Genomic DNA, 13,413 nt, shown 5'->3' on the forward strand with positions numbered 1-13,413 from the left:
TTTATTCTTTTTTTTTTTTTTGCTTGTCTTTAGTGTCAACATCAAAAATTTTGATATAATAATTAGTGCTTAATAGTTAATGAAATCATCAGTTGCTGATGTTTATCCCAATAAGTTGAGGGTAGTTATGAGGCATTGAATTATGAGGCATTTAGTGTGTGTATAAACCTCTAACTGCTGTGTTAATTTCTTGTTTCCAGGCTCTCCATCAGTTGTATTACGACCCAAACATAGAGAACAAGAATCTGGCCCAGAAATGGCTGATGCAAGCACAAGTTTCACCTCAGGCCTGGCAGTTTAGTTGGGCCCTGCTTAGCCCAGAAAAGGTACATCGTCTTAACAAACTCCGTGATGAAGATTTAACCAAAAAGAATGAGAGAAATTGTTTTAACTCGTGTGTTTTGTCCTAGGTTCCTGAGATTCAGTACTTCGGGGCCAGTGCTCTTCACACCAAAATCTCCAGGTACTGGTCGGACATCCCTACAGACCAGTACGAGTCCCTGAAGAGCCAGCTGTTCTCCCAGATAGCGTGCTTCTCCTCCGGCTCCAAAATGGTTCTCACCCGACTGTGCGTGGCCCTGGCCTCTTTGGCTCTCAACACGATGCCCGAAGCCTGGCCCGGCGCAGTGGCAGAGATGGTGCGAGTGTTTCAGGAGGAGGGGGGAGGCGTGGATGGCCGGGCACGCTGCCTGGCTTTGCTGGAACTGCTCACCGTGCTGCCGGAGGAGTTCCAGACCAGCCGCCTGCCACAGTACCGAAAGGGGCAGGTAACGTCCGCCCAGCGCCGACTGTGACCACCTGTTTGGCATCAGTGATTAATGAAGCTATCAGACACATTCAGGTTCATCTCAGTATCATTAGAAGGTCTTTGATAAGTTAAAGGGATATACTTTTTATTTGTTATCTAACAGCAATTTGGTGTTTCTTGCTTAAAGATAATGAAAGCCCGAAGTACAGTTTCTCAGAAAAGTATAACTTGACAAGACTTAACACAAACTATATCCTGTAGCTGCCTGTTATATTTCTACACTTCAAAAGCTATCTAGAAATAAGTAAAAATGTCTTAAATTAAGTGTATTTACCCTTTGAGTAGATAAATAAGATGATCTTCCAATGGAATTAATATTTTTTGTCTTAAAATAAAATAATTAGATACACCACTTGCACTTGAAATAAGACAATGCATTTTTTTTTGTTATTTTAAATGTAAATTGTCTTGTTTCATTGGCAAAGTGTCTCACTTACCTACGGTGACCCTGAAGTGCAAACTGCAACTACAAATCTAAAAGCGCAACTACATTAAGGAAAACACAATTACATGAACCTACCGGAAGCGGGTAGGTACCAGTGGGAAACATGAGACATCGCTGATTGGACGACGGCGCCATTTGACCCTTGAACTGGAAGTTGCGTCGTCTAAACAGTCCAGCTTCTTTTAAGTGTGTCTTCAGTGTACGCAAACTAACTGAAATTTGTTGATTAGTCTTGAGCATATCCAGTATCACCTCGTACGTATGTCCTGATTCAAAATATTCCTGGATAACGGCAGCTATGTTTGGGGCGCCGACAATATCCATGTTTTCAAAAGCCGCAGCAGGCAGAATGACTTCCGGTTCAAGGGTCAAACGGCGCCGTCGTCCAATCAGCAATGTCTCATGTTTCCCACTGGTACCTACCCGCTTCCATTAGGTTCATATAATTGTGTTTTCCTTAATGTAGTTGCACTTTGCTTTATGTAGTTGCGATTTCCTTAATGTCGTTGCGCTTTTAGATTTGTAGTTGCAGTTTGCACTTCAGGGCCACCGTACTCACCTCCTCAATTCGAGAACAAAATGCACTTTTTTGAAGAAAAAGTTACTTATTTAGATTTAAGTTTTTTGCAGTGTAGAGACAACAGAAACCTCCTCCCTGGGCTCAAGGGGGAAAAGGACCATTCTGGTGCAAAGTGTTCAGTCATCTTCTCAGATTAAAGTTTGATTAAAAAACACTGGCCCTCATGGAGAAGTATAGAGGACCAGTGGATAGAGACAGAATTCATTTCTCTCAAGCGTCCAGTGGGAGGCTTCCACAGTGGGTGATGCCAGTTCATGCTGGTCCAGCCCGTCATCTGCCAGGACATTTTTAGGGTGCTCAATGCTTCCTTCCTCAGAGAAGCTTTATGGAAATACTGACTTTATTTTCTAGCACTGCCAAAATAACTGATATCTGCTTTGATGTCCCTGTTATCAGTTTATTTCTATAGAGCCAATTCACAACACATGTCATCTCAAGGGAATTTAGAGTTCACCAGATCATCCAGTCAGACTGATTCAAAGTTTTCTATCTAAGGAAAACCAGCTAATTGCATCGTCTCATTGACTCTTCAGCAATCCCTCACACTAAGCATGCTTGTAGCGACAGTGGAGAGGAAAAACTCCCTTTGAACAGGAAGAAACCTCCAGCAGAACCAGGCTCAGTGTGTCACTGCACTGGAACGACCAGCAACCGGGCCTGACCTGGGATCTATGGAGTATTATCAAAAGGGAGATGAAAGACATCAAATTAGGGCCGTAACTGACGATTAATTTGCTGTCAGTCATTTTTCGATTAATACGTGGATAGCCAAAGGTTCCTTAAAGATTTTTTTACAAAATTAAACCAGATGAAACAAAAACTTTTCCACTTGAGGAGTTCTGGACGGAAAAAGTTTTTTTTTACGTCCTAAATGCAAAATGTTTGTATATTTTTTCACAAGTTTGATATAATGACTATTTTAAATGGGTCGCTCTGTCAGCAAAAGGCATATTTTACATTCTGTATAGTGGAGTTAACGATTAATTGATCACTAAATTAGTTGAAGATTATTTACATGATCGATTAATCCGATTAATTGTTTCAGCCCTACATCAGCGCAGCAGTGGAAATGACCTAAAGGGCGCAACACATCCACCTATACCGATGGCCTCCATGCCATGCTGCACTCATCCAGTGCAGACATGCTTTTCAGTTTGCTAATATGTCAATATTAAAATCCTTTTTTTTTTTTATTCTCTCAGAAACAGAAAAGAAAAAATTTTATCAAACAATTATCAAACTTCAGGAAAACAAACGCCTAAAGATAATCAGTCTGTGTGAAGCATAACTATATAAAGGCTCAGGAAGTGATGTGTTTTTGTTTGTTTTACTCCCTGTCCAGGTTCGAGGAGCTCTGGGCCGAGAGTGGGGGTCAGTCTGTCCCTTACTGCAGCAGCTTCTCCGGCGGACGGATAGCCCCGGGGCAGTCAAAGCCCGGGTGCTGCGCTGTCTGTCGTCATGGGTGCTGCTGGATGTGCCTCTAAACGAGAGTGAAGGCCTGGTGCATGACTGCTTCAGTGCCCTGTCTGACCCGGAGCTCTTCGACACGGCGGTGGAGGCAATAGTCAACGCCATTTCTCAACCCGACTCCCAAAGGTATGGTTAACATCTGTTGCCTATTTGACCGTTGTGCTTATAAGATGAATTATATGCGAGTTAATGCTTAAGTACGGTAAAGCGGGGGAAACATTGGCAGGGTGGTACTAGAAGGCACAAGGAAGGGATGGATTAAAGGAAGAAAGGATTGGTAGAGGGCAAGCGCACAGCCAAGAGGAGGAAAGCAGCATTTCTTGCTTGGATGGTGTTACTATGGTTACAGATCTGGGGAGAGATGTCATCATGCCCCGGTTGATTCAGACATGGCAGGCACCCATTACCCCTCCCCTGGAGACAAAGCAGGCGGGGGTGATGGGACTGTGCTAAGAGAAAAGGAAGAGAAGCTCAGAAGGCGGAGGGGGGGGGGAGGTGTGACGGAGCCCAGGAATATAAGGCTTTATTCTCTGTAATCCCACACAGACCGGGGCGGTGGGCAGCAGAGGCTGCTGCTGGCAGGTCACTGACCACAGGGGCATCACGGCTAGCATATGGTTCGGCTCATTAAGTTACCACCATCGTTACAGCACACTAGAATGGAGCTGTTTTCTCTTTAAGCAGAGAAAAGTTGACTTTTATATTAACTTTTTTCTGCTCATTAGAAACTGTAGCGTTCTGTTCTCTGAGCTGCCATGAATAATGATGGAAATAAATGAATGTACGGAAGCAGTTATAAGGTTCTTCCCTGTCATCCTTATAAAGGAAATCATATTTTTTTAAATTCCCCTGCCTCTTGGTTTTCTTTCAGTTCTGTGCTTTTCACCTCGTCTGCCCGTTTTCTCTGTTCTCTCTCCTCACCTCTCGCCATCAGTGCAGAGCCCTCCTCCCTGTCTCTTGTTCTCCTCCTCTGTTTAAACACATTACAGTCAAGTCATTTGGGGGAATGCTATTGGTCCAGCTGCATCCTGTTGCCAGGCAACCCATTTCCCCTGTCTCAGAGTGTTGCAATAATTGCAGAGGGGAACAGAGGGACAAAAGGGGGGGGGGGGGGGGGGGGGATTCAGTGTGAAACAGCTGGATGGATGCAAGAACAGGAGATGATGAGTTAGCAGAGACATGATTTTAGAAATTTCATCTTTTTAGAGCCGAAATGGATAAAAGCATAGTTGGCTGTTTGATGGCCCCACAGACACACCAAGGAGTCAGAGAGAGCGTGACCTCTGTCTGAAAGTCGCCTTATTAAAAATAAATGATGGTTTGAGTGTGCTCATGGACACACCAACACACAGGCAGGGAGGCACTCAGACATCCAAGATGAGAGCTATTCCTGTCAGCGCTGCTGAACTTGGTGAGACGCTGAGGCTAGAGTCCAGTCTAGTGTTTGAGTTTTCCCCAGTAGGGACTCATTCAGGCTGCACTGCTGATTTCAGGCATTTCCTGATATGACAGGCCGATGATAATGGCTCCTCAGCCCATAACAGGTCTGGAGGGAAATTAGTGAATTTAACCCGTGTTTCATGTTTACATTTCATTTAATTCTTCATTTCCCTTTACTTATTATTTTTCTGGAAAAGGTTTTTTTTCACTTGCATTTAAATTGCATTTTTACTGTAGATTTACATGTTTAGTGGTAGGGATGGACGATTTTGCCAAAAATCAAAATGATGATTATTTTTAACCAATATTGCGACAGAAATTTTACCTCAATTTCCTTTGCGCTCGCCCCAGGCTTGTAGATGTTTCAACCCCTAGTTTTAGTTTTTTAAAATCTTACTTTTTTAAGTCCATTGTTGCAGAAATTTCCTGTAACCTTGGTGTGAAAAAGTGTTAACTTCTACTTGCATGCACGGATCTGAGTGCTAGCTGCAACTCTTTACCTTTCTGTGTGGCGACAACCCCACCTCAGCAGTTTTACCGCCCTCTAGAGGGCTGAAGGGAAAGATTTAATGTCTTACTCTTGTCTCTGCGATTTGAACCTTGCATTTTTTTACAATCCAAATGCGATCAATTGGCCTTGCTTCGGTGGGGCAGTGGTTAGCACACACGACCCATGTACAGAGGCCTTAGTCCTTGACGCGGCTGACGTGGGTTCGATTCCGACCTGTGGTCCTTTTGCCGCATCTCTGTGAGCCTACTGTCGAAAAAATTAGCTACTAGTGCCGTAAAATCTCACACAAAAAAACAATGCAATTAATTTCCCAGCCCTGTTAGTGGTTGACCAACCTTGTGTTTTCTGTGGGTTAAGCAACTTGATGTGAACGCAGCAATCGTTCTACTGTTACTGCCCATTGATAGCACAGAGTGCTGCTGTTATTCTGCTACTACTTCCCTGAGCGCCGTCTCAAAGGCTCAGGCAGCCGTCCCACCCTTAAAACCCTGCATACAGTCTCTGCTCTGTGTTTTACTTTACAAATGCTTAACATGTAAAGCTGCCAACGATCCTGCCCTGATTACAATGATGGATAAATATATAAATCTTTTAATGAGCATGTTGCACTAAAACACCTAACGAGCACATGGCTTGAATCGCTTATTAACCTTTCAATGCGTGGGCCTCTCTTATCAGTCTTCTTGCTAATGTGAGATGTGTACAGTAGAGCTGCAGCTATCGATCCTTTTTGTAATCAACTAATCTATAGACATTTTTTTTCAATTAATCTAAAAAGAAATATTTTTAGTCGATGAACATTTTTATATAAATAAACATTTGGAATTAAAAAAGATATAAAACACATTCCATATGAAGTGTAAATGGCAAAAATATGTAGAAAAAAATAAATACAATATCTGTATATAATCCAAAGATGTTTAATCTTTTCTGGATATAATAATAATAATAATAATGAATTTTATTTGTAACGCACTTTAAATTTGAATTCAAATCTCAAAGTGCTACAGTTCAAAAAGGGAAAATTAAAACAAAGGTTAAAAGACCATAACATTAAAAACAGAGTAAAAGACAATCATTAAAATCAATACATTTGAAGGCATACGTAGCCTGTTTAAAAAAAAAAAAAATCTAAAAATCAGCAATTGTAAGCATTTCTAAAAAGGAAAGTTTTCAATCCTATGTTGATATGTTTATATATTTTTTTTATTTTGTCTTAGTTGCTACTGTAACTGGTTATTCTCTCAGTATATGGTCTCTTTTAGAGCCTATGTATCATTACATTACTGGTAAAGATTCAGTCCCATCACCAAAGTTAATAGTTGGCGGTTATTTTATTAATTAGTTTCTCACCATTTCAGCATTTAGTATATGGTGTGGATTGATGGATTTTTTCATAAAGTAAGGTATGAAGGTAGATTTGTTTCTTTATAATTCAATAAAAAAAAAGGTTGCTTCAATCAAAAAATATATTTTCAATAAAAAAAATCTTCACAAAAAAATGAAAAAAACTTCAATCAAAGAAAAAAGTATTTGAATGCAAAAATATATTTTAGACTCAAAGAAAATACATTTGAACACTGCTTTTCTTTAATTGAAAATGTTTTATTTGATAGAAGTCCATTTTTGTTTTTGTTTAAAGCAACTTTTTTAATTGAAGTAACATTGTTTTTTGATTGGACCATAAAATGGGTAGGACATTTGTGTCTTTATTTCACACAAACCGACAAAAGAATCAATAAAAAAGTAACTTCAATGAAAAGATAAACGTTTCCAATCATAGAAAATAGTTTTTTAATGCAAATAAAATATTTGAGGCTCAAACAAATTGCATTTGAACACTTTTTTTTTATTGTTGAAAATGTTCTCTTTGGTTGAAGGGATCTATTTTGTATTTGGGTCACACATGGGTAGGACATTTGTCTCTTAATCAAATACTTTTTTTTTGATTGAAAAGTTTTTTTTTTTTATTGAAGGGAATAATTTTTTAATTGAAAATATATTTTTTGATTGAAGCAACCTTTTTTTTTTTTTTATTCCGGTTTTTAACACTTTTAGCCCATTTTCTGTAGTGTCCAGGATGAAATCGAATGATCGACACCAAAATTTTGACAATTGGTCCTGTCTCTGATATTTGGCTCATGCAGAATCCCCCCCCCTGGCTGCTTCAGAATGGCTTCCATAGTGCATGTCCGATAATGTCCTTAAAACAACCTTAAACGTTCTTTTTTTTAAATATGCTACTCACCGGGTCGTCAGCGCTGTTCAATGACGTTCCAAAAAAAGTTTCGTAAAGAAAAAACGTTCCTGTAGTGTTTTATTTAGCATTTTGTAAATCCCATCGAGTTCTGTTGGAATAGTCAATATCCCTCCGCCACCGGAAACGGAAATGGGGCCTGTTTACGCTTAGTTGTAGTCTTTTCGCAAGGCCCAAGTGTTTCTGCTTCACTCTGTGTACTCCGACGTCGAGGTGCTAACGTCTCTGTTAAACACTTTAAAAAACTCTGAAAATGGAATACGAAAGGTGGATTCTTGAGGAGGACATATTGGACTTTGAGTTTGACGGTAGAGGATACCGTCACCAACTAGTGGTCTGGAGTGTGCAACGCTTCAGATTCGAACGGGAAGCGGAAGTTTATAAGCGGTTGTGATGTATCGGAAAAAATAGTTCTGGGATTTACAAAATGCTAAATAAAACAAGACAGGAGCGGTTTTTCTTCACAAAACTTTTTTTGGAACGTCATTGAACAGCGCTGACGACCCGGTGAGTAGCATATTTAAAAAAAAGAACGTTTAAGGTTGTTTTAAGGACATTATCGGACATGCACTATGGAAGCCTTCTGAAGCAGCCAGGGGGGGATTCTGCATGAGCCAAATATCAGAGACAGGACCAATTGTCAAAATTTTGGTGTCGATCATTCGATTTCATCCTGGACACTACAGAAAATGGGCTAAAAGTGTTAAAAAACGGAATTTTCCTTTAATATATTAATTTTCCCGCTGCTCGTTTTTTCCCCATTCCTACATGTGTGCATTTATTTTTTAATCCATCCCTCAGTTTATTCATGCTTGTTGCTGTTGGCCCTTCTGTTGCTCCGTCCATCCGTATCTATTTGCTTCCAGATCCTGGCCTCTGTAGAAATAATTAGCATGAATTAAATTACTTTTAGTTTAAAGATTGACTAAAAATTAGAGTAATTAGGAAAAAAAGATTCTAAAGAAATCAATGAAATTCAACAGTGGAAAATATTTCGGAATTTAGTGTTTGTATTTAATTTATTTACTTTTTTTAGGAGGAGGAAATCAAAGGTTGCAGTGGAAGGCCAGCTCTATAGAGGAGAATTATGAGCTTTGATGCATTGTTTGTAGTTTTAAATGCCTAGAAAAAAACCACCAACAACCTTTCTGTGTCATTGATAAATATTCATCAGCCAAGCCCAGCGTCCTTCTTGCTATTCCTGTGGGGGTAAAACCACCTCCTGCATACCACAAACCCCCAGGGACGCCTAATGTAGCTCACATGGTTGGGTTCAAACGCACACAATCCTTTATGTGGCATTCAGGGAACACATACTCTGTCCTTCATCCCCAAATGTCTCTCCTCTGACTGTCAGCAGTGTGATGTTAAAGGTTGTCATGTGCAGACAAAGAGCTGTGGACGTGTTGCTGTGTGTTTTATCCAGAGTGATGGGAAGTATCTGAGACAGAAGCTTGTAGACTTAATTATTCCTGACAGGAACGTAGCTGCAAGGAGGAGGTTTGATTAGACTTTCAGGTTTCCTGGTGGATATGTGGGATCTTTTAGGTGGGGGTGCAGGATCAGAGGTCAGAGTTTGGACTGACTTGGACTAAAATGCGTTTTAGTAAATCTATAAAGACTATGAATCACTTTTCTACTCACCATTAAATGTCTTCTTGTTTGTTTTGCTGCTTTATACATATCTTTAGAATTACTTTTTTAGCAGTATTCTAAACTAATGTTCTGTGCACTTTGTGTCTGTTCATGGTTGATAGATATGTGAACACATTGCTGAAACTGGTTCCTCGAGTGCTGGCCCTCCAGGATCAGCTCAGGGAGGCTGTTCAGAATGGAGACATGGAGACCTGCCATGGGATCTGCCGGATCGCCGTAACACTGGGAGAAAACCACTCCAGGTGTGTTTAAGATGTTATCGAGATGTGATGGTTAATCTAACGCTCTTTAGGACCGCACAGTTTTTCCTTTTGACCTCCCTGATTGGTGTCTGGCTGCTCAGAAACTCAAAAATCTAATATTTTTCTGGTCAGAAAATGTCCCATGAACTCATGCTGCCTGGTCTTTCTGAACACAAAGTTTCGGTAAACATGTAACAAATATCATTCAAAGAAATCTCCAAAGCTTAAGGCAAGGCAAGGCAAATTTATTTGTATAGCACAATTCAGTACAAAGACAATGCAAAGTGCTTTACATGATTAAAATATAGGAAAATAAAACAGAATCAAAGCAAGTAGGAAAAAAATATAAAAATAAAAAAAATGCAGACTCCAACAATGACGTCTTTACCAACTTCTGTCAACCCTGTTGACTTTTTTATTTATTTTAAACACAACGTTGGTTTTTTAAGAAGTCGATTAAATGGAAACTTTGCTTTCTGCAGATGTAATTCAGCAACTGAAGCTTATTTCACTCTTTTAATTGCCTAATTTCTCTGCTGTTTGCTCATTTCTATTCAAATCATTTTGATAAAACTAAAGGGCTCTAAAGGGCTGCTTATACTCCCAGCAGCAGTGTGTCGCAGTGAGCTTGTCACAGGTATGTCGCAGATATTTTCTATTTATGCCCAATTTTGAAGTGTGGTCTCATTCAATGCCACAAAGCAAGAGGGACAATTAGGAACTGGAACTAGATGTGGATCTAGATATTTGCCGAGGCGGTGAAGAAGTGGGAGCAAGATTGTGCGACAATGAAGGGAAATGAAGGCGAAAAAGAGCGGGGATCCAAGTGGAAAAAGGTGGTTTCTGAGTTCAAATCAGCCTTAACTGTGGAGACGTTTCATTGAAAGGAGAGAAGGGCAAATGAACCCAGACCAGTTATGCAGATAAAAGGAAGAGTGAATAGACAAAGTCTTGTTATATGACTTTTATTATTTGTTGTTACACAATTCATTAGTAAATAAACTCCCCCATTGTATATTCACCATAAACAACATCAAACAACTAGTGTTACAATGGTTGTAACTAGAGATGTCCCGATCCAGGTTTTTGCACTTCCGATCCGATACCGATATTGTTTTTGGACTTCCGATCCGATACCGATACTGGCCGATACCAGCCTATCCGAGCATGTATTTAAGTTTAAGTTAAAGTATTTAGCCTTAGTTGTAAGACTCATGTTGAAAAGGGTTTTAGTACTCTTGATAACATCTAGCCAGCTGAATTCGGTGAGATTGAATAAAACACAATGCTTGGTAACAACAAACTTACCTGTTTATTAAGAAATAAACACAAACTGGACAAAATTATGAATAGTAATCTGAAATTGCACAGTGAACAGTAAAACCGTAAACAGTTAAAGGTGCAAGTATTACTGTAAGTTTAAATAAAAATGCAAAACAGACAAGAGTGAAAAATAATAACTTAGAATCAGGACTCTACTTTTGAAAAAAGACACTCCTTGAAACAAAAATCAGTGCAAATAATAAGTGAACTATTGCACAAAAATGCCTTATACTCCCCAATCTCCTCCACACCAAGTCTCCATCTACACACTCCCTTCAACTGTTTGCCCTGACTGCTGTCCAAGCATGATGGGGAGATTCTTTTTTACAAAGACGAGCATTTCAAGATTCTCAGGTGTCAGCCTGCTCCTGTGTTCATCAATGATGAGTGAGACTGCGCTAAAAAGCCTTTCGCTTTCAACGCTGGTGCAGGGAGCACTGAGGAACTTGGCTGCCGTTGCTGCCAGGGTGGGTAGTCGAGCCTGATTGTCTCTCCAGTAGTTAAAAGGATTGTTCTTATGCCCAAGTGGAGGCTCACTGAGGTAGCTCTCCAACTGAAACAGTGCCCCTGGGGTGATCTGCTGCTCAGACGGACCTGCTGTGTAGTTCTCCTGCAGTATCTCGTCAAAGTAGCAGCCCAGGCTGCTGGTTGAGCTTCCAGCCTCCATTCCTGGTGGTTGCTTTGCTGTCTCAGGTTCAGCCACACCTTCTCTAGAGGGCATGGTCTTCAGCTCTCGTTCCATTTTCATCACCTCTACTTTTACTGCCTCCTTTGCCTGATCCAGGTTGGCAGCAGTGAAGAACCTTAACATTTGGATAAAATGTAATAAAGATGTATCAATTATTTTATGTTTCAGCCAGTGTCCACATATTAATGTTCAATGAAAACAAGTAACATACAAAATAGATCACATAGATCAGATAGCTGAACAATAATAATAATCAGCAGTCGAGTTGTAAAAAAAGAATGGGGATGATCGATTTTTATTTTTATTTTTTTGAAAGAATCCATAGCCTAATTAATATATTCTATTAACCTAAAGCACTATGCCTGGTCTGGTTGTTCCATGTCAGATACGCCGGTCATTGAGCTTTACCAAGGCACCTTACAGTAGAACTGCAGTCAGTCCCCATGTCTATCACTTCCCCTACATAGTTAGGGACTAATTTCCCACTGAGCTCAGCTTCATAGTCATGGTGGGACACTTGATTGATTTTACAGTGGAGAATCTTTTATTTAGAAATAAATAACAACTGTAGAGTAAAATAATTAAATTATTGTACTATAGCTTGTAACTCACTCAAATAATAATAATACTAATAATAATAATAATACTATTAATAATAATAGTAATAAAATTATTTAATAATAATAATAATAATCACTTACTTGTCTTTGTAGCGTGGATCCAGCATTGTTGCCACGGCATAGAGGGGTTCAGTTTCCACGTAGTCAAAACGTGTGTGCACAGCATCCAGTAAGGTAGCCTTCATGGTTTGAAGCCCTCGGTGTTCTTCGCTCTCACTGTCCAGAAAGCGTGTCAGGACACGGACAGATGGGATGACATCTGCTGCTGTGGCAGAGGCAGCACTGACCTCCGCGGTCATCTCTTGGAAGGGTTTAAGGACTATCGCCGTTTTTTCTAGCAGCGACCACTGGTTGGCTGTTAATGTGGCTGGCAGATTGCTGTCGCTATCCGATGCATAGGCCTGCAGTGCCCGCTTACAATGCACTAGGCTGTCAATCATCATCTTTGTACTGCTCCATCTGGTCTTAACATCTTGTTCACTGCAAAAACAATCCAGAAATAAGTAAAAAATGGCTTAAATTAAGTATATTTAGCCTTAATTTGAGCAGGTAAATAAGATGATTTGCCAATGGAATGAGTATTTTTACTCTTAAAATAAGATAGTTAGATAAGATTTACTTGAAATAAGACGATAAAATAGTTTTTTCTTATTTTAAAAGGAAATTGTCTTGTTCCATTGGCAAAGTGTCTTACTTACCTCCTCAAATCAAGGAAAAACACACTTATTTTAAGAAAAAATAACTTATTGAGATTTCTTTTTTTTGCAGTGTTGCAAACGTTTCGGTTCAACATTCATCTCTTCCTCAACATGATTGTCTCTCCAGTAGTTAAAAGGATTGTTCTTATGCCCAAGTGGAGGCTCACTGAGGTAGCTCTCCAACTGAAACAGTGCCCCTGGGGTGATCTGCTGCTCAGACGGACCTGCTGTGTAGTTCTCCTGCAGTATCTCGTCAAAGTAGCAGCCCAGGCTGCTGGTTGAGCTGGTTGAGCTGGTTGCTGGTTGAGGTCCATCTTTGTACTGCTCCATCTGGTCTTAACATCTTGTTGCAAACGCTTCGGTTCAACATTCATCTCTTCCTCAACATCCTCGAGTTCCGAGTATGCCTTGGGGGAGTGCTTGAAGTGGGTTACTATTTTTCTCCCGTTAGCGATGGCATCGCTTACAGCTCGCTGTGCAAATAGACCGTGTTGGACAACCAGCTGTAAAGTGTGCGCAAAACATCCCAGGCTGGGCACACCGAGCTGATCCATTGCTTTTTTCATGTTGGCCGCATTGTCCCTTAAAACTACATGGACCCTCTTTTTATCAATCTTCCAAGCCAGTAACATATGTTCCATGGCGTCTGTATTGGCATTCGCTGTGTGGGAGCCT

The 13,413-nt window shown here is 40.2% G+C and overlaps 1 protein-coding gene across 4 annotated transcripts in view; it reads left to right on the forward strand.

The window, feature by feature from the left end:
- LOC119799257 (importin-13-like) overlaps positions 1 to 13,413 on the forward strand; it is a 49,651-nt gene that overhangs the window by 11,689 nt on the left and 24,549 nt on the right. For all 4 annotated transcript variants that reach the window (XR_005282833.1, XM_038309067.1, XM_038309066.1 and 1 more), the window contains exons 3-6: positions 201 to 326; positions 411 to 767; positions 3,176 to 3,429; positions 9,269 to 9,409. Coding sequence is in view for 3 of the 4 variants with exons in the window: in XM_038309067.1 (XP_038164995.1) it covers positions 201 to 326; positions 411 to 767; positions 3,176 to 3,429; positions 9,269 to 9,409 (878 nt within the window). In the remaining variant the exon portion in view is untranslated. The remainder of the gene's footprint in view (positions 1 to 200; positions 327 to 410; positions 768 to 3,175; positions 3,430 to 9,268; positions 9,410 to 13,413) is intronic.

The sequence above is a fragment of the Cyprinodon tularosa genome, unplaced genomic scaffold (genome assembly GCF_016077235.1).
Source record: "Cyprinodon tularosa strain WSP-4 unplaced genomic scaffold, ASM1607723v1 ctg656, whole genome shotgun sequence".
NCBI classification, from domain to species: Eukaryota; Metazoa; Chordata; class Actinopteri; order Cyprinodontiformes; family Cyprinodontidae; genus Cyprinodon; species Cyprinodon tularosa.